This window comes from Watersipora subatra, chromosome 7, assembly GCF_963576615.1.
Source record: "Watersipora subatra chromosome 7, tzWatSuba1.1, whole genome shotgun sequence".
In the NCBI taxonomy this organism is placed as follows: Eukaryota; Metazoa; Bryozoa; class Gymnolaemata; order Cheilostomatida; family Watersiporidae; genus Watersipora; species Watersipora subatra.
Window position 1 is genome coordinate 8,721,381 of NC_088714.1, and position 21,589 is coordinate 8,742,969.

The window sequence follows — 21,589 nt, forward strand, 5'->3', positions numbered from 1 at the left end:
TAGAATGAAATTTTGTTGCTACTTCACATGGCAAAGGACAGGTTGCAAGTCTAATTTTCAAAATAATTAATAAAAAAATAATTAACAAAAAATATAATAAAATAAATAATTCAAAATTGAACCAATCAGTTTTTATTGATATGCTTCCTACCAAATCAGAGAGTTTTAAGGATAAGCAACTAACTCTTTAAAAAAGTACATTTATCTGATGTAACACCAGTGACACACTTGCTAGAAATTTTCTCAGGTAAAGTAAACTTTAGCCTTGCACAATACGCATCATTTTGAAAAATTTGTTGAGCTCTTATCCAGTATCTTATTTTAAATCATCATTTATGCATTACCAAAATTTCAAATTAAATTTCTTATTCAACTTTATCGATGTTGATTATGGGTATACCGATATATTTTAATTTGTATATGCTCATGATTGTTGGAATAAAATTTTTAATCTTGCTACATATTTATTGCTATAAGTGTCTTAAATATCTTAAATAAGCTAATTAAAATTTGACCCATCTAAATGCTGTGCAAACGGATGAGTACTCGACTACTATTCTGTTAGTCTACGTTAGTTAGGTCGTCGAGTAAACTTAGTGCAACTCGCACGGGAAACTAGTTACTAGATATAAATTAGCAAACAGAATCTTCGAAAAGATAAGGGTCAAATATATATTGAAATCAACTGCATTCTTAAAAAGACATGCATAGTCAACAGTATTTAGTCATTGTGAGTATCAATTTGTAGAACATTTTCTACCGATAACTTGATAAGTTGATGAAGTACAAAGCAAATGGTTTTTTGAGTTGGCCAAAATAATGAAGACAAAACTTGTCTTTGAGTTGAGGTATGCCAAAGTACCTGCCAACATTTCTCTGATTACACTTCATAAACTTATCTATCAGACAAGTTTTTCGCACAGATGGCAACGGTGCTCAGACATATTCAATATTTTTTGCAAGTCATTTCCCATTCATGATTATTCGACTGATATCTTGCATGATAATTTTAAGACTATGTTTTGCATCTTCTTTAGCATTATTTCATGATATTATTTTTACCAGCCAAAAAAGTTTCATCTCAGCCAAAAGTCTTAATTAAAAACATCCATCTAAGTGATTGCCACTCACATCGTTTTAGTTCATGTAATAGAAACATTACTTTACTGCAGTAAACTCAAACTCTGTATGTGTCGTATCTGGATATTCCTCCTCATCTTTGGCCCTAGGATATGTAAAACTCACTATGTTGTATACGCAGTTTGGTACACCACTCTGCTTTTGTAAGTCCCTTTGGGTATATCCAAAATATCAATGATCTGCATAAGTTCCTATGTCTTTATGTACCAAGTTGTACATCTCATTTTTTTCTGTCTCTCCAATGATTTTAGACTTCCGCATCTGGATACTTGGATGCGAACAAAATATTAAACTTTTAGGTTCTTTTAATAACTTTTTGAATGTCGCTGGAATTTATATAACATCTAGTGGAAACCATTGCAACACAAATCCACATAGTTACAAAATTTACCGTGATAGTGTCGATAGTTATAATGGGCCTCTCTCAATGGACCTGGTTTTACATATTATAAGGTCTTCAATCTCCTCCACTTCTGCAGCAAATTTGAGATCTGTCTGAGGATCAGAATGCCACTATCATGATTTGTGCATCATACAATCATCTCTTTCTATTCCCCATGCATCGTAGTTTTCGCACTGGCACCACAGCTTCACAGGTGGAGAAACATAGACATTCTGTATCAATAAAACAAATCTGATGTAAGCATACTGCATTTTACAAGGACCTACTTTGATGAAGGTTCACTCCTAGAAAACAAAATCTACTTATTCTTAGTTTTTATTCCAACATGTATCTACTGAAAGCATTCAATTTGAGAGTTAGATCGAGAGAGCAAAATTACAAAATGAGCACATTTTTAACAAAAGAATAAGCAGGGCAAGCCAATAATTTGAACCTTTGTATATTAGACAATCAATTTAGTGTGCATTGTCAAGTCTTAACATAGATTGATTAATTACGACACTCATATATATATAGATACCTATAAACATATAACCTACAAACTTTTACAGCATGCTTGTCTATGCACCCTGATAATTAAGTTAAGTCATTGTTGACAGCATAACAAAAACTAGCGAAATAAACAAGTCTTAATAGGAAAACCACACTCACTAATGTTACAACTAGCACAAACAACTATGTTAATTGCAAAAAAATTGCATCCTTCCAGTCGCTATAAATTTGTTAGTTGGTTGTGTTAAAGACTGAGTTGTGTCTTTGCCAAAAGATTTAGACACTGCAGGTCAAATGGTTTAACCTGTTCTATATTGCAATGGTTTAGCTCCATTCTACTAGTATTTTTTACTATTGCCAAATCCTAATCCTTCAACTGCGCCCACAGGCTTTTAATCTGTTGAGCAATAGAAAGCACCACTTTTTTGCCATGTTGAGTTACTTTGGGTGCTCCAGCTGGCTGGTGCGCACCAAGGGCATACGGGAAAGATTTTCCCCTTTGTCATGCTCGTTATTAATTGAAAATCCTTAATTTTTTTCCAAGTGATTCACTTACCAACTAAATCAGATTACAGACATGTTTTTGCATGCATGCGATATATTTTCAATGCCACACCAGGTTACTCATGGGTTAATATAAAAACTCAATTGTGGGATTTATGCTCTCCAAACAGTAAGTCTTTTTATGCTCACTCATCGTTGGTTGTTGTAGCAACCAACTCTTTCAAAATGTTTCATATAGGCTTGTCTTACAAGCTCTACCACCAAACTTAGGAAGTATACCTATGCTTTATATCTTATATCATTTTTGTAAATTTTAATACCGAAGTGACTTGATAAGCATTGAATTACTCAAGTGGTTTGTAGTCGCACTCCTAGTCATTCTACATTTGCTGTAATACCCATGTGTTTAATATGATGTAGTTCATCGTAAATTTATTTAGTGTCTAAAATTTTCACCTTCCACAATCAAAAAATTAAGGTGCAATAAGGAACATTATATGGAGTGTTGTACAATTTATTGTCTGAAGAAATATTAAAAATTTTTTTTATTTTATTTCAGAGATTGCTTTCACATGATATTCAACCAAAGTCGTTGATTCATAATTCAAATTTTATTTCTAGTATTTATCTGACTACTGAACATACAAAGTTTATGCAGGGAATTGATAGAATGTTATTCAAAAATATTCAAATTATATTTTCCAAAATAGTTCATAACAAACCATACTCATCCCCTTACCTGCCAACTAGGATTTGTTCCGTTTGAGATGTCTTCCCAATGTCCTTAGCAACCCACTTACGCTAATATTTACATATCCATGCTCTAAGGTTTGCATGTAAAAAATTACCAAGATGGTAAGATTTCTCACCATTCGCGTCTGAAAAGCTAGCTATCCCGTTTCCTTTGCTCCCGAATGGCTTGTGATGAATATTTGTAAAATCAAATTCTATAAAGTAGATCCTTTAAAATCTGATCTTCATAACTACAAATTACTGTCAAATTTTGGAGAGGACTTGTATTAATATAGTTTTCTGTGCTTTTCCCAAGGTTATATTTACAGGGCCTAATAAAGTTCAGAACTGTTAACTAGATTGTATATTTAGTTGTAGAGCTACACATTGGACGACCTATCGATTGTGCTGTTCTGGGTCCGTGATCAGGGGTAGACATGCCAACAATCGCCCAGACGGTAATTTTAAACATCTTTCATTTTCAGGAAATGCATAATCATCTCCTTTGTAGAATGGGAATTGTCTTTCGTCCGCTATAAACTAGCCAGTCATAACAGTCAGGTATATGTTCGTGTTATGGACCTTAGACATGTTTTTGACAGAATGCATTGCAGGCATGCATTAGAAAACATTTGGGGTTTTATGTAGATAGAAAGGGAGGAGAAGGTTCTAGCTGGCTATTCCCACGAACTTGATGGAATTGAGAAAAAACTAAGGCTAAAGAAGCTGAATGATACCCAACGGTATGTGGTCTTTCACACCTGGATGCTAAACACGATTAGCGCCTGATCGGTTATTTACAGTATCATCATTAGTCGCTCATATTCATCAGGTATCCTTATTGGTTATTCACCCACTCCTTACAGTCATCTGCTATCCTGAGTGGTTATTCATATTTTCCCTCCAGTTATCTGGTATGATGATGATTGGTCACTAATACTCTCCGTACAGTCAGTTATATAGCCATGACTACTTTATTATTACGAAAACTAAACCATCAGCTCATGCTCTAGTTCAGCTCAGAAAGATGGGTGTAAAACAAAAAGGCCTATCATTTTGTTACTGTTTTCCTATATTGTCCGCTCTGTTATACTCTTCTAAGGTGGTATCCTTTCTCATCAAACACTGATAAAAAGTTAGAAATCTTGCAAAAATTATGTTTTAGGGTTATATTACTTGATACGGACAATTAGGATCAGTGTTTAAATGTCTTCAATGCTGCCGAGCTAACTGTGTTTCTAGGTGTTTGCTGTTTAAAATAGTCAGATTGCATATGCAATCTTAAGCTTGGTTTCCATATGATAGTGCAAGGCGCGCAACAATGCGCTTGATGTCGTGCGTAGGCCGTCTGGGATATGGAAACGTCAACACACGACGATCGCGCGATGTGTGTACGCTGATCACAAGGATCCTACAGAATGGATCCTTGCGACGAGTGCGCGCGATGATGTATCCCACAATACACCGCTCGATTTTTTCAATCTATTTCACAATTCAAACCGAGGGCGTTTTTCCGAAGAAATCTGTCTCCCGTACGAAAGAGTAAGAATGGTTTTCATATGACAGCGCAATATCGCAACGGAGGGCTGTTTTCCGAATAAATGGGTCGCTTCTACGAAAAAGTAAGGAAATTACCCACCCTGCCCAATGGAAGCATGGCGCCTACGCACGATATGGAAACACTGCATCGCAGCCCAAGAATTGCATTGCGTACGATCACTGGGGAAACCAGGCTTTACCGACCATACATTACATTTCTACTACCCCAGAACAAACCACTAATCCTTACACCAGACACCAACACCTTGCCAATTTTTATTATAAAACAGTTTTATGCGAAAAGTTTTTTCCAATACAGCGCATCATCGGGTTATGTAGCACCTGTTATGTTTTATCGTTATATGATGTCACACACAATGCTTTTTCATCTCCACCGTACGATATCAAATAAAAATTTTTCTAAATTCAACTTTGGCAGTCAGTGTGCTGTATTCGTGGGAGTAAAAAAGATACTGATATGCTATTCGCCGATTTCCTTCCCACGATGCCTGAAAGAGATGCAATGTTCACTTTCTCTCTCAGCTCAGCATTATTCGTTATAAGTTGGGTGAAAAAGAAACTAGAAACAGATAGGTGATTAAATTTTTGACGATGACAAAATTAAAGTTTAGTAAAATACAAACTAAAGCTAAGTTTTAAGAATGTGTTTAGTAAGCTAAATTCATTTAAGTTAACTTCGAAGTTTACGTTATACGTCTGTCTCGAAGGTAAGATCTCTACGCACTGCACATAGTAGGCCCCACATTGTAATATACTCCTTTTTATTGCAGATCATAACCACTAAATACACTTTAGTTACTGTAGGTAACTATAGTTACTAAGCTAGCATACTATTTTGTTACTAATTTTTAGTATGTACAGTACGTATATAAAATTTTAATTTTTTTTACCAGATGGTGTTTGCATTATATAATTACTATGGGTTTCTATAGCTCTCTGTACAACATTTTCGCCTTACAATGCCAAAACTGAAGTGAATTATTTTTGTCAGGCGGGGTCCACTGTACTTATAATTTCACTTTTCCTCTCTAAGTACCACATTTTGTGAGGATGTGGGTGGTCATGGTTCTCCACCACTTCCCATCCCTTGTTCGTTTCAACAATACTTGTTCCGATACCAAATTAAGTAAATTGTACTCTACTCTTCTTTTTTGTCTCATGATCTAAAGCGCTCTTAATAGTGATAATAAAGTTCATATCATTGTATCATCTATATGGTTTCCTTCTCATGGCTAATTGGACATGCTCATCGGCTACCATACACTTATTTGGTGCCCTCATCGGCTAGTGTAAATCTCTACACCCATATAAGATATTCATGATCTACCAATAACTTTGTCGTAGTTGGCTCGTCTCACAATCTATACATTTTAGAGATGCCCCGATTCTAAATTCACCAGCCGATTCAGATACCGATCCGATATACCGATCCTAATTGAAAAATAATCCGATTCAGATCTTTTGTGTTTCATAGATAGTTGTTCATTTTATTATGCAAATATAAACATAATGCAAAGAAAACATGAATATTATTGTATTTATTTGTTTGCATTTATGGAAAAAAATATATACATATTCACATACTGACATACCGTGCTTGTAGTAACAAAACAGTCCATGTTTCTTGTAATTTGTAAATAAAGGTAATTACTGTTAGTGGTACAGTTCTATCTGTGATAGCGAAGTCCCTCTTCTATTGTTGGATGAACTGCTGTGCCTGTACAAGTTAGAGCAAATCAATGTTTCTTTTAATTACCGTTAGTGATTCAATTATCTCAGTAAGATGTCTCATTCTTCCATCATTATTAATGTAGCCAAGCGTACTGAAGGGGGATTCACTTGCCACAGATGTTGGAGGACAGGCTACATACCGATACGCCAATGGGGTTACCTTTTTTGTACAATACAAACGATCCATTGTATCTTCAGGATCAAGAGAGTGATAGATAACTTTATGCGTCGACTGTTTAAATTACTTTCGTAATGCTAGTAAATAGAAATATTACACTGTGTTCTTGTCTCCCCTTTTTGTTATCTTGTTCGTGATTGCCTGCAATAAATCCTATCGCTGTAATTGGGAAATACCACAATTTTTGTTAACGTTCTGGCTAAAAAGTTTCCTTTGCTGTGTTGATCAGGCTATAGACATGAAATAAATTGTGTGGCAGACCTGAAATTCATTAAGTAAAAGTAAGAAGCTTACAGCTGATGATTTTTTATTAGTATAGCAGGCTAAAATACAGTTTTCTGCTAAATGGTTGATCTGTAAAAAGTATCGGAAGGTTCAGATTTTTTAAGAAAAGATCGGCCGATACCGATTCAGATACTTGACACCCATATCGGCACCGATACCGATTCCGATACCAAAATCGGGGCAACTCTAATACATTTATATTCCACATTCTTCGGCCAATACTATGCTACACGCATAACATTCTGTACACTTTGTATACGTCTTGTTATATGTATTGGCTGCAGTAAAATATTATTCTTATTTGTTCCTTTTAGTTTCTACGCACCTACCTAATATCTGTATCGGTGGCTTTCATCTATGTTCCAACTTCATCTATCCACATACTTCATGGCATCGCTCATATAACATTGCTGACTGATTTTAGTTAAGAAAGGCCCAGTGTCATCCGCTGTATATTTTATTGTTACAGGAGTGATCTCGAGCTGGAGAGGAACCAGTTGTTGAAGAAGAAAGCCATGACTGGTAAGGGACTTGTCATCTCTTTGCCACTAGTGTAAAATCCAGCTACATGTCTCTTTGTCACAAGTTCGCTTCGTATTAGGAAGCTATCTTCTCTAAGTTAGGGCAAGACAACAGTTGTAACAATTACTTTCACATTAATCCAGCTCATAATTATTTTTATGCATTTAGAATCAGAACAAGACCACCCTTCCTGTGGCTTGGAAACTGCGGATTTAATTCGATATTTAGTCAAAACTTTGATTGTATTTCAGAAAAAGTTGTTGGCAAACTTAGGAAGGAGAATTTCAAGACAATGCTCTTCTCACTTCTTCTCATGGCCATCGGTGTCGTACTCTACTTTGGATCACAGTCTTTTTTCTCATCATCTTGAGGCTATCATACAGTATAGAGTCGTCCCAGTTCATTTAACATGAGCTGTCATAGTTATCAAAACATTCACATATTGTCTGACAATTCTTCCAATGTCCTAGTTTTGCTTTATGACCTAATATCATACATGATTTAACGGAATATGTATTTCTGTCATTTATTATTTGTTTAAATTTTTACTTATATCAATGTCAGCTATCTAGTCATTGAAAGTGTGAAATATGCAATGTATTCCTTTTTTTAAAAGTGACTAATTTTACATTTTCTAACTGTTCCTAAAGTTCAATGATCTTTGATAAGGCATGAGATCAAGTAGGATAGAGCATGGTTTTTATATATTTGAGGAATCCTGAGCTATCAGTGTTCAATGTATCTTATGTATGGTTCCATACCAAAAATCTGATTATATCTACTCTGCTCCCTCAACGAATGCATCCAGTTTTTACAGTAGAATGTAGTTAAATGGACGATTGCAAGTAATGAATGAGCGTATATGAAATTTTAGAAATATTATAATCGAAACACCAACAGTGAAAATTTGACAACTTGGCAAGAAAATAGTCTTCCAGTTATCGGAGGTCTGAGAATGTCATTTGAAGTGTGACTGACACAATAAAGAGCTGAGCATCTGTTATAATAATGCACTATGCACGCAGTACAATCGCGATCTGTTAGTTTATCTGAAAAAACATGTATATTCTAGCTTTTCCTTCCATCTGACGAAGGAGATGTTGCGCGTCTGATGAAGGGGATGTTGCGCGTCCGACGAAGGAGATGTTTCGCGTCTGGCGAAGGAGATGCTGCGTGTCTGACGAAGGAGATGCTGCGCGTCTGACGAAGGAGATGTCGCGCGTCTGACGAAGGAGATTTCGCGCGTCTGACGAAGGAGATGTCGCGCGTCTGACGAAGGAGATGTCGCGCGTCTGACGAAGGAAATGTTACGCGTCTGACGAAGGAGATGTTGCGCGTCTGACGAAGGAGATGTTACGCGTCTGACGAAGGAGATGTTGCGCGTTTGACGAAGGAGATGTTGCGCGTCTGACGAAGGAGATGTTGCGCGTCTGACGAAGGAGATGTTGCGCGTCTGACGAAGGAGATGCTGCGCGTCTGACGAAGGAGATGTCACGCGTCTGACGAAGGAGATGTTGCGCGTCTGACGAAGGAGATGTTGCGCGTCTGACGAAGGAGATGCTGCGCGTCTGACGAAGGAGATGTCACGCGTCTGATGAAGGAGATGTTGCGCGTCTGACGAAGGAGATGTTGCGCGTCTGATGAAGGAGAAACTCTCCTCATTGTTCAAAAGTTCACCGATTGCATAGGTTTCAGGGATTTACAAAAGTTTGACTCGAGTACAAAATTACCAAAGGTTTAACATTCAGCATGACAAACACTATTGACCGGCAGTCAGTGCAAAGTGATGACAAGTGCATTCGTTTTATGTAGTTGTGTTGTTAGCCCGAAAACGGCTTCAGTAGTTTGCTTAAAACCTATAGGCTGTTAACAAGAAACCACAATTAATGCAGCTAAAGAATGCCTATATAGAATGATTTATGATTTATAAGACGCCAACCTAGTTATACCCTTTAGAGACATAATGCCCAAATGTAACTGGCGCTACTACTTGGTGAATGTCAGTTTTTCAGCGGGTTTAAGTTGCAGTTTACTTCCTTTAGATTGTCTCCTCTGCTGGGCAATCATAAAATGGAAACTATTTGCGGTAGATCTCCCATAAGTGCTCATTATTTCCTATAGAGAATTGAAAAATCAGCTCTCGCTTTCAAATTTAGTTGATTAATAATTGAATTTAGTTGTTAATAATCACCCTAGTAGCCCTCTAGTCAGCCCTACTATAATTCACCATATTAGAAGTAGAAGCAATGCAATCTAGTCACCCTAGCACTAGGGTAACTACTAGTATTCAATCTACAAGCCACCCTAGTAGTAGTAGTACTCACCGGACTAGTGACCCGGTACTACTGTAGTTTACAGCTAGTATTGCTATTAGCATAACACTAATAGCTATGTAGTTCCAATAAGTGGTCATATAACCCTTTGCTTGCTCCACCCAACAACTATACTCAATAGCGATGCTCAACAGCAATACTCAATAGCGATACTCAATAGAAATACTCAACAGCAATACTCAATAGAAATAATCAATAACAAATCAATAGCAATATTTGGCATCGCTCGAATAGATTATTTGGTGATGCCGTGTTTCTGGACTATACACACTCTAGGTTGCTCTCTTGTATTAAAAAAAGAAGTTGCCTTTGCTTTCTTCCATCGATTTCAAATCGAATCAATCAACTGACAAATATAAATTATGTGCATTCATACTCAGGATGTTGCAAAAAGAAATATTTCAACAACTTCATGTGCCAAATTGGAAAAGTAAAAAATTTGAAGCAGCTGATAAACTATTGAAACTGTGTAAACTAATTTTCCACGCTTTATTGTGATGTGTACACACTAGATGATAGATACAACATATTTTTAATAATAACTCCGTTGTTATGAGACTTTCTTGTCAATACGGTTTCTTCAATAGCCCATTCTCATCCTTGCATGAAGCACTGAGTAGTATGACCTCTAACTGTGCCAGCCTTCCAGCCATCTCCTGGATAACTGTTTAATACATAAAGGTGTTGATTGAATTTGAACCAAATAAGGGAAGAGAGCTATTGCATGTGGAACAAAACATGGATAAGTGGATTGCAAAGTTCAAGCAATGCATAGATAAAACACAATTTCCTTGTCATCACAGAAAACTTTTTGTGATTATTCACATCGTGTTAGTATGTTTAGCTCTCCAGCACCACCTACTTTTATTCTGTCTGGTACATTGTTTATCAGTTTCCGACTGTCTTGCCTTCTGTTTGTAGACCTCCTGCTCTAATTCATCTACACGATTTGCACGCATTTTGAGCTCTGAAAGTAGAACGATGAGAAATGGGTATTTAGTATCTTCACCCGAGTCACTTGCATAATACTACCGCTTATCACCAGAGGCTTTGCAATCCGAGCAAATTGATTAACAAAGATTCTAAACATTCTCATCGGTAGTATGGCATCATTACTATTAACATAACTATGTAAATTCTTATTGCCATGGTAACAACGGTTGCATTGCAAAGGACGTTGCCATGACAACATTGGTTGCATTGCAAGCGTGCAATTCTAAAACAAGTAAAAGTTGCAGAAAACCATCTAAAATAATAAATTAAATTCTTCTACAACTTTTGCCACTCACGCTTCTGCAAGTCAAACAAATTTTTGGTCATTTCATCTTGAAATTTCTTTTGCTGTGCAATCGTTATCTTTCTTCTCTTTAGCTTTTCCTTAGATTCTTTCAGTTCTGTAATAAAAGGTTAAATGAGGAAATGACCAAATAAAGTTAATTTTAGCCATATCTTTATATAATAGGAGTGTTCAATAGTTGCAAAAAGATTCAGTTTTGTATCTTACATATTTGTTATATACATGTGTGTGATTGTCACTGAGAAGATGGGCATGTACAATATATGCAGTGATTGTTGGTGACAAAGTAAATGCAGGGGCAACCCTTCATTCTGTTAATAAATTAGTTCAACCCTTGTAAACTTATTTAAAGATTCACTGACCTCAAATGTTAAAATATTTTATTAAAAAGTACCGATTATTTTCTATCATTCTAGATTTTGTTTAAGTTTTGAAGTGATCTGACTGCTGGGGTATTTCACGATTAAAATCGGTAAAATTAGATTGCGATGAAAGCGTTCAAAAGAAAAATATGTGCCTAGGCTTTTTTCAAAACGACGGCAATAGTTGTGCTCGTTAAATAAATTCTAATTATATGGTCTCATCGGCATTGGGCACTTATATGTTGACAAGGAATTTTTAAGAAAAATAATGGTACCTTTTTTGAGCAAGTTATCTTTAAATTCTTTCAAAACCTATAATAATGTACCTGAAACTTTGCTTGAAGTTTTATAAGAACAATTATGAGCAAATAAAAAATAAAGTATATGACAACAAAGATCCGTTACACCACAACTTGGATGCAATAGCCGGTGTGTTATAACGAGAGGGACAAACAGGAAACACAACTACTGGCGCCATTGTTAGAGACTTGGTTTCTCTTTTGAGCGTTTTAACCGCAATCCAAGATTTTAATCTTGAAACTTCCTGGAAGTGAGATCCCATAAAAACAAACAAGCTACTAAATGATAAAACGTATCAACATCATTTGATTGTTTTAAAATTTAATGTAAGTAACCATTTGAAGTCAGTTTGGGTAAAAACTACTGAAGCCTATATTTTATTTATTCCGCTTTGTGTGCTATGTTACATAAAAATGAAAGTTAGTCTTTATCAATTGCTTATCTTTTCAATAGTACGTGACCTACTGCAACGAGGTTTAGCATCTGAAACAATTATCACAAATAACCTTGATCTATGCAGCCATTAATGAATGAAAACTAAGCCACCAGTGTTGTTTCACCATTCTGATAGTTTATTTAAGAGGCTCGTAGGCCGAATGTTCGTTTTTATTAAGTTGAACTAGTGTCAAAGTTATGTTGCCTTGGTCATCCCAAATGGTGATGGAACTTAGACTATTTAAAAGAGTAGCAGTGAGGGATCACACCACATCAATGAATATCAAAAACAGCTAACACAGGAATTATATCAGCTGACAAATTAATAATAATTGTCAGCTGATATAATAATTTGACTAACAAGCGATAATAATTATCGCTTGTTAGTCAAAGCTTTTTATTGGTCAGAAGAATATTTTGCTCATTATTCCCCATAACGGTTTGGTAAATGCAGTCGACAACTAGATTATTTTGTCTGCCTAAATTTTTAAAGATCAAGATTATATAATAATATTAACTTAATGAAATACACTCCTAATTTGGCCTAATTTGCTCTCGTGATCAGAGAGCAAATTAAGCCAAATATGAAAGTGTTATAAAGCATTAACTGTAATTAATGCTTTATAACACTTTCATAAATCTCCGCTCGACTTCATTCACCCACCGTTGTACTAACATATTGTACTAACATATTGTACTAACATATTGTACTAACATATTGTACTAACATATTGTACTAACATATTGTACTAACATATTATACTAACATATTGTACTAACATATTGTACTAACATATTGTACTAACATATTGTACTAACATATTTTACTAACATATTGTACTAACATATTACACTAACATATTGTACTAACATATTGTACTAACATATTACACTAACATATTGTACTAACATATTACACTAACATATTGTACTAACATATTGTGCTAACGTATTGTACTTACAACAGGTTTACAAATATATTTTCTCCTTCATAGTAATAGCTCTAGGAAACATAGTTATTAGCGATCATAGAGCTTCTTAAGAGTCCTATAATAGGAGCCATTAAACAGTGCTAGTAGGCAATACTTAATGCAAATTTTACACAGAGAACTAGATTAAACTACCATATATTTCCCTCTGCCTCATTTTCTTGCACTGGGTAGCATGGTAAGTGCTCATCACTAACTAAATGATTATCAGTATGAACACCTGCTCTTGGGCAGTGACCTTAACAATGTTTTCAAAGTCATTTTAGCAAACACATTCTTGCAATGCGTGAGGCAGCATTGTAAGATTTATTTTATTAGCTCGTAAAATATTTTAATTTTTTAGAATTAAGGTTAGACAAATTTTGATATACATGTAATGATGTTAATTAAATTACATGAAATTAGCTTATGTACACTTGCTCTGTCATGTTAGTCAAAGTTATGTTTTCTTTCATCTATCCACTTCAATTCAGAACAAGCTTTTAGTAATTACTGTACAACTTTGCTAGCAGTATTTGACGTTGAGGCGGCGGCAGCAGACGACAACAGCCCAATCAATTTCATGGTATAGTCCAAAAGCACTTCATATGAATGCTAGCAAAAGAGAAATGATATTAACCAGGTTATTTGAAGCCTTAAAAGTTGGTAGGTAGTAGTATTGGCAAGCAGCCAGTTCCCTTGAATCACTAAGTCCAACTTTATCGTTGGCACGCTGCCACATTTAGGATCTTTCCTTGTTACATGAATAAATAGTTGACAATGCAGTGTTCAGAGATAATACAATAAGCCACAATTATTTTAGACTGTGGTCATATTCTTAGCAAGAACATAAATGTTGTGAAGAGATGGTACAAGTCCAGAACACTGTTCAATTGTTTGCTACTGAATTGAAACCTTGTATAAATAGTCTATGTTTGCATATATAGATAATCAAATCTTTGGATTTATCCAACTGTTTGTATTTTATGCTATAAAAATCTTTGAGGCTATAGGTTGTGTAAAAGTCAGATATTACCAAGGAATAGAAAGCGCGGAGGAACAATTTTGCTAGTCAGACCTTTTTCGAGCCTGTTGTTGACTTCCATCTGCGTCTTCATCTGTTCATCATGGGCTTTAGCGAGGGCCTCCGTTTTTTTCTGTCCCTCTGCAGTGAGCATCACAGACTTCAAGTGCCACAAATGCCATCAATCACTTTATACACCCTCATTATTACCCATGGATTACTCAGCTTGTCAGGCACTTGCTAATATACATCGGAGTCAACTATGCAAATGGTTTAAATCAATTACTTCCTTTTCTGCAGATAAGCCGCTCTCAGTGAATACTATTGCAGATCTGAAAGACCGCATATATTTTCCTGCCGATGAATGCTCTCGACTATCATAGGTTTGATACAGAAAAGCTGCAGTTGTTCTACACATACAACTATCATGTTCCGCACTATTCGAATGACTGATTGAGAGAAGTAGAGCTGCTTAAAGCATACTTTATTAGTCCAGCAGCTGTCACTGTAATACAAGCTGATAACCTGTCTACATAACACTGTGAGAATTCGGGAGCGCCATATTAGAATAGATAGTATCTGCATATAGACTGCAATTATTTTTTGTATATTTTTTACCAAACGCTAACAACATACATGGTATCAGACAATGAACGATAAAATTATTTAGGTAATTTGAATAGTGCTTGTTTTTATTCTTTTATTACAGACTGTTTTAATTGCTGAAATTTGTCAGTAATACATTTTCATTTTAGCTTATTTAAGTATTTTCATATGGAAAAGAAACCGTCTATGATATTCATCCAATCGAAAAGGAAGGCCTATTTACTTAACAGTGATTATAATGAACTATGCGAATATTCAAACATACCACCCACTGCACTGAATAGCACTGGTACAGCCATGTCAGCGACTGACAGCTTGTTGTTGTTTTTCATTCCCAGTAATTGCTCCTTTCTATCTGGCGAAAGTGCTGTTAGAATGTGCTCCAGAGCCGATAGATGGCCAAACTTTGCCACCAGATGAAGCATCGTGTTCCCGTAAGTGTTCTGTTTTGTCAGAAGCTCAAACTGGTTATCCGTCGAAATGTCTTTGAGCAGATAGTCTATGATGTCAATAGAGCTGTAGCGGGTCTCTTCTGTACCTCTGTTGCAGAGTGCCAAGTGCAATGGAGTTAAACCGCTGCTGTTGAGTGTATTAACTACAGCAAACTTCTGTATCGGGGAGAAATCTTGTAGCAAGTAATGCAATGCTTCTAGATCTCTAATGCAAGCAGCAACGGTGATGCTGGAATCGCTGCGATATATATCACCTTTCTCTTTCCAAACCAGTTGAAAACGGGCTTTTGTCTCCATTGTTGCAAGAGCTTGTTTGAAGGTCGGAGTGGCGGGTTTCATCGAATCGATGTACTGTTTTATTAGATTCTGTAGCCTTTTACTGTCAGATGCCATCTCAAGTGTTGCGCTTCCAGACTGTATTTTAGTAACCAGCTATATGCTGTCCAGTTCACATGGGAGCTCACACTCTCAGAGTTGAATCCGAACACAGAATGAAGCCTTCATGGTCAAGCCTGAGTGACTTCATGACGACTTAAGGCAAATGGTGGTAGTAAGTATAACCACAGAAACCTATTAGCTAGATTTAAACTCATTCATTGCAAATTTCCATACTGTTTTACATTATGTCGTCACTTTATTGGCCGTGGAAAGATGTGGTAAGGTTTTAAAGATAAACTTACACAGAGTTTTTTGCAGATTTTATCATGAAGTATTGTTATTTTCTATCATTTGTGGCTATTTTTGATGCTTGAGGTAAGCTAACTGCCAGGACGTTTTAAGATTAAATCTCTAAAACATGATGGTGATTAAAAGGCTCAGAGGGAAAATACTTGCAAATATGATGTCACTAGTTGTTATCGTTGCTATAGCTGATATCAGCTATTGTGTTCAAGTTGCAGTGTCAATTGTCTTTACCATGTCAGTCTCTTTGTAATTATAGATGTCATTATTACATTTTTACCTGATCAAGTTTTATCAATTTTAATTTTGAAACATCTTGGCTATCAGATTATTTCAAACATAAAAGAAGTTGCCAATGATAAAAAATACCGGTACTTTCTAATAGAATCTACTAAAAATGTTGTGCAAGTTCATCTTTAAGCCAATCAGTAGCACTTGTACTTACTTGTATACACACTTAGTACCTACTTGTATACACACTTAGTACCTACTTGTATACACACTTGGTATATACTTGTATACACACTTAGTACATACTTGTATACACACTTAGTACCTACTTGTATACACACTTAGTACCTACTTGTATACACACTTAGTACCTACTTGTATACACACTTAGTACCTACTTGTATACACACTTGTACCTACTTGTATACACACTTAGTACCTACTTGTATACACACTTAGTACCTACTTGTATACACACTTAGTACCTACTTGTATACACACTTGGTATATACTTGTATACACACTTAGTACATACTTGTATACACACTTAGTACCTACTTGTATACACACTTAGTACCTACTTGTATACACACTTAGTACCTACTTGTATACACACTTAGTACCTACTTGTATACACACTTGTACCTACTTGTATACACACTTAGTACCTACTTGTATACACACTTAGTACCTACTTGTATACACACTTGTACCTACTTGTATACACACTTAGTACCTACTTGTATACACACTTAGTACCTACTTGTATACATACTTAGTCCCTACTTGTATACACCCTTAGTACCTACTTGTATACACACTTGTACCTACTTGTATACACACTTAGTACCTACTTGTATACACACTTAGTACCTACTTGTATACACACTTAGTACCTACTTGTATACACACTTGGTATATACTTGTTTACACACTTGGTATATACTTGTATACACACTTAGTATATACTTGTATGCACACTTAGTACCTACTTGTATGCACACTTGGTATATACTTGTTTACACACTTGGTATATACTTGTATACACACTTAGTATATACTTGTATACACACTTAGTACCTACTTGTATGCACACTTAGTACCTACTTGTATACACACTTAGTACCTACTTGTATACACACTTAGTACCTACTTGTATACACACTTGGTATATACTTGTTTACACACTTGGTATATACTTGTATACACACTTAGTATATACTTGTATGCACACTTAGTACCTACTTGTATGCACACTTGGTATATACTTGTATACATACTTAGTCCCTACTTGTATAGACACTTAGTACCTACTTGTATACACACTTAGTACCTACTTGTATACACACTTGGTATATACTTGTATACATACTTAGTCCCTACTTGTATAGACACTTAGTACCTACTTGTATACACACTTAGTACCTACTTGTATACACACTTGGTATATACTTGTTTACACACTTGGTATATACTTGTATACACACTTAGTATATACTTGTATGCACACTTAGTACCTACTTGTATGCACACTTGGTATATACTTGTTTACACACTTAGTACCTACTTGTATGCACACTTGGTATATACTTGTTTACACACTTGGTATATGCTTGTTTACACACTTAGTACCTACTTGTATACACACTTGGTATATACTTGTTTACACACTTGGTACCTAATTGTATACACACTTGGTACATACTTGTTTACACACTTAGTCCCTACTTGTATACACACTTGGTATATACTTGTATACATACTTAGTCCCTACTTGTATAGACACTTAGTACCTACTTGTATACACACTTAGTACCTACTTGCATACACACTTGGTATATACTTGTTTACACACTTGGCATATACTTGTATACACACTTAGTATATGTATATACTTGTACCAACTCTCAACAGTTTAGATAGCGTAAGAAATTAGACAAAGAAAACTTCAATCGTAGCTTCTGCTGATGTCAACTGAAAAAAACATTACTTGTTATCATTCGAAAAAAGAAAACGCTGCATTAAAATGAATTACACAATTATTTCATTTTTATTAACAACTCTAGCAAACCACTTTGAGAAAATTTGCTTATAAATTATGTTATTTGGTTTGCATGGATTTGCAACTTACCTGGGTGTGGGACCAAGGCTAAACTAGCTTACGCATGACTTTCTGTTTGCAAACTACATCGTGGGTGTCTGCTCATGTTTAATATCGGTGTGCATTAATCTGTAAACGTCTGAAAGTTTCCACATGATTTTAAGTATTGGTACGCCAGTAAGCAGTAAATCATTTGCTGCTGACCAAGTTGATCTTTATTAAACTTGTATTGCTGTTCAACACCTCAGCTCTGAACCAGACCACATGTGTGCATTGGAGTAAGCGCCCATCTGATCTAGTCCAAGTGGATTTTTAGGACAGATATTATCAAAAATATTTATGGCAGGTACGAATGAGCAATTAGACAGGCTAGACACATGAGAGGCCTAAGTTATATTACGATCTAACATTGACTAAAGGTCCGGCCACACGTAACGAATTATTCGTTCAATCTGACCGAATCCACGAATTTCACAGAATTCACAGATCTATTCTGCCGAATATCATAGGTTCGTCTGAGCTGTGCATGCACACCGAATTCGTTACCGAAACGCGTTTAATTGGCTAACCAATATTTTTAGCGAGCACGATTCTATTAGCTTTGACAAGTGATATAGTCCAAGACACGTATGACGACACACAATAAAAGTATGACCGCGATATGACTTGATACATACGATGCAACTGCCTATATGCGCTAGGGATAGCGACTGTTTTTGCGGGTCAGGTATAATTGCAGTGGCTCAAAATCTGGTCAGTTTCTGGGTCGTTTTGTAGGGGTGGAGCTTAATCCGGAAATACAAATGCTTTAAAGTTAGTCGAACCACTGTAAACGCTTAGTTGTTGAGCTATCGAGTAGTTATCTTTTTGTTTAACAAAATATCACGGAAGCATCTTTTCCAAGCAAATTTTTAATTACAAATATGAGTTCTTTTAGCAAAATAACATAGAGTATTTACATAGCTGTTTATCGTAGTTTTTTCTTGTTAAGAATAAATGGTAACACGCTCACAATGTTGTATAATCGTAATACTCTTTTGGAGATCAATACTTATGTAGTATTGTTTCCTTATTCTCGTAATGCTATTATATAAACGTATCGAGATTCAGTCGGTTTCCGGTTAAATAAATGTTCACCGAAATATTCATTTCCAAGTTACATCCTTCGCATCAGTATGCTAAAACACAACATGGTGCCCAGTACGTGCTAATTCTAGATGCACAAACGTTTATTGCATATATTTAGATACGTTCTCTAACATATAATGCCAACATTTAATCCTCCGAAGGAGTTTGACTTTGACCCGGCAAACTGGACGGAATGGTTTGCTCGTTGGAACCGCTATCATGCAGTAGCGAAGCTCAGTGAAGATGAAGAGCAGTTGCAGATAGACAGTTTCTTATACTGCCTAGGAAGTAAAAGTGAAGGCATATTTAATGGCCTAAGTCTGTCCGCTGATGATGCAAAAAGCTACAAAAAAGTCACTGAAGCTTTTCAGCAATATTTTACCCCACGTAAATACATTATTTATGAAAGGGCTAGGTTCTTCAGACGCGATCAACAGCCAGGAGAGACAGTTGAGCAATATATCCGAGCCCTTAATGACATTGCAGACAGGTGTGAGTTTTCAAACAGGTCTGAGCAAATGCGAGACCGTATAGTAGTTGGCATCGTCGACACTGACTGCAGCCGTGAAATGCAAAAGATGAATGTGGACCAGCTAACAGAAGGAGTTGCCATTAACATGGCTCGACAATCAGAAGAGGTGGACAAACACATGAAAGACTTGGCTGGGCATGGTGGAGCTGCGGCAAACAAATCTGACACCGTCGACGCCGTCTCAAGAGTTCAAAGCAGCAGCAGACCCAAATCTAGGAGCAACCACCTAGCGAGTAGTAACGTCAGCAAGCTGAGTAATAACACTCCATGCGGCAGATGTGGATATTTGACGCATACAAGAGGAACATGCCCTGCCAAAGACGTTAGCTGTAAATCTTGTGGAAAGGTCGGTCACTATGCTAAAGTGTGTAGATCTAAATCTGAACCCAACATCAGCCAAGTAGAAGAAGAAGAACGCATATTCCTTGGTGAAATAACCGACACCAGTGTGGGTGTGTGGACAAAAACCATCTCTGTTGACAAGCTCGATGCGCCCGTTCAGTTCAAGTTGGACACCGGCGCAGACGTTTCCATACTACCTAGTACGCTCTGTGTACATGTAGCCCTTGAAAAAACAAAGAAACAGTTTGTAGGCCCGGGTAACATTAAGATACCAGTACTAGGTTCATTTAGGGCTGTACTTACTGTCAATAACGTTAATCATAGTGAAACAATGTATGTTGTAAATCAAACCAAAGCGTTACTTAGTCGCAGTGCATGTGTTAAACTAGGTTTGATATCTTGTGAATGTGATGTAGACTCTGTTTACGATACTACTGAACCTTGTGTATTTCGTAGTGAGTTTCCTAAACTTTTTCAAGGCTTAGGTAAGATGAAACAGGAAGTAGGCATAGAATTACGCCCTGACTGCAGACCCTTCGCTATCAACACCCCACGGTCCGTGCCCTATCCGTTGTTGCCTAATGTTAAACAAGAGCTAGCCGATATGGTTACCAAAGGTGTCGTGTCTCCCGTCAGTGAGCCTACCGATTGGTGCGCCCCTATGGTTGTTGTTCCTAAAGCCAACAAAAAAGTCCGAATTTGTGTTGACTACACAGAATTAAACAAAGTTGTCCGTCGAGAGGTTCACCCAATGGCTCACGTTGAGTCAAGTCTTGCCAAACTCAGAAATGGTACCGTTTTTACTGTCCTTGATGCCAATTCGGGTTTTTACCAAATTCCTCTCTCCCCTAAAGCAAAAATGTTAACCACGTTCTTGTCCCCATTTGGTAGGTTTGCTTTTAATCGGTTGCCTTTCGGTCTGTCATCTAGCCCAGAGTTGTATTCCAAAATTGTGTCTCAAGTTCTGGATGGCCTCGAAGGCGTAATAGTCCATATGGATGACGTGTGCATATGGGGAAAATCCACTGCTGAGCATGATGCCAGAGTTCGTGCTGTGTTGAGTAGGATGATTGAGGCTGGTATGACTCTAAATGTTGATAAGTGCAAGTTCTCCTGCAGCAGCATAAAATTTCTCGGTCATGTCATATCTGCTTCCGGTATTCGCGCTAACCCTGAGGCTATTCAAGGCATTGAAAGTTTTGCCACGCCAACCTGTGTTAAGGATGTCCGTAGTTTCTTAGGTATGGCAA

At 36.5% G+C, this 21,589-nt stretch overlaps 3 protein-coding genes across 3 annotated transcripts; 2 read left to right on the forward strand and 1 right to left on the reverse strand.

The window, feature by feature from the left end:
- The first annotated feature begins 3,634 nt into the window (after positions 1 to 3,634).
- On the forward strand, positions 3,635 to 8,342 carry LOC137400184 (coiled-coil domain-containing protein 167-like). Its single transcript, XM_068086503.1, has 4 exons — positions 3,635 to 3,729; positions 3,920 to 4,014; positions 7,495 to 7,547; positions 7,799 to 8,342. The coding sequence occupies exons 1-4, from the start codon at positions 3,709 to 3,711 to the stop codon at positions 7,915 to 7,917; spliced, it is 288 nt and encodes a 95-aa protein (XP_067942604.1). The 5' UTR covers positions 3,635 to 3,708; the 3' UTR covers positions 7,918 to 8,342.
- A 1,812-nt stretch (positions 8,343 to 10,154) lies between these two features.
- Positions 10,155 to 15,822, reverse strand: LOC137400107 (golgin subfamily A member 6-like protein 2). The gene is made up of 5 exons (XM_068086420.1): positions 15,138 to 15,822; positions 14,321 to 14,407; positions 11,170 to 11,274; positions 10,743 to 10,847; positions 10,155 to 10,544 (listed from the first exon to the last, which is right to left on the reverse strand). Exons 1-5 carry the CDS (start codon positions 15,715 to 15,717, stop codon positions 10,447 to 10,449), a joined length of 975 nt encoding a protein of 324 aa, XP_067942521.1. The 5' UTR covers positions 15,718 to 15,822; the 3' UTR covers positions 10,155 to 10,446.
- A 3,780-nt stretch (positions 15,823 to 19,602) lies between these two features.
- Positions 19,603 to 20,777, forward strand: LOC137400395 (uncharacterized). Its single transcript, XM_068086722.1, has 2 exons — positions 19,603 to 20,672; positions 20,756 to 20,777. Exons 1-2 carry the CDS (start codon positions 19,603 to 19,605, stop codon positions 20,775 to 20,777), a joined length of 1,092 nt encoding a protein of 363 aa, XP_067942823.1.
- Positions 20,778 to 21,589: the final 812 nt, after the last annotated feature.

Coding starts and splice junctions, on each gene's coding strand:
- LOC137400184 (XM_068086503.1), top strand. CDS start 3,709: ATGCCAACAATCGCCCAGACG. Junction 4,015..7,494: donor AAGCTGAATGATACCCAACG/GTATGTGGTCTT, acceptor TTATTGTTACAG/GAGTGATCTCGAGCTGGAGA. Junction 7,548..7,798: donor GAAGAAGAAAGCCATGACTG/GTAAGGGACTTG, acceptor ATTGTATTTCAG/AAAAAGTTGTTGGCAAACTT.
- LOC137400107 (XM_068086420.1), bottom strand. CDS start 15,717: ATGGCATCTGACAGTAAAAGGCTACAGAATCTAATAAAACAGTACATC. Junction 14,408..15,137: donor GCTATTCAGTGCAGTGGGTG/GTATGTTTGAAT, acceptor TGCTCACTGCAG/AGGGACAGAAAAAAACGGAG. Junction 10,545..10,742: donor ATGTACCAGACAGAATAAAA/GTAGGTGGTGCT, acceptor TGTATTAAACAG/TTATCCAGGAGATGGCTGGA.
- LOC137400395 (XM_068086722.1), top strand. CDS start 19,603: ATGCCAACATTTAATCCTCCGAAGGAGTTTGACTTTGACCCGGCAAAC. Junction 20,673..20,755: donor GTTAATCATAGTGAAACAAT/GTATGTTGTAAA, acceptor AATGTGATGTAG/ACTCTGTTTACGATACTACT.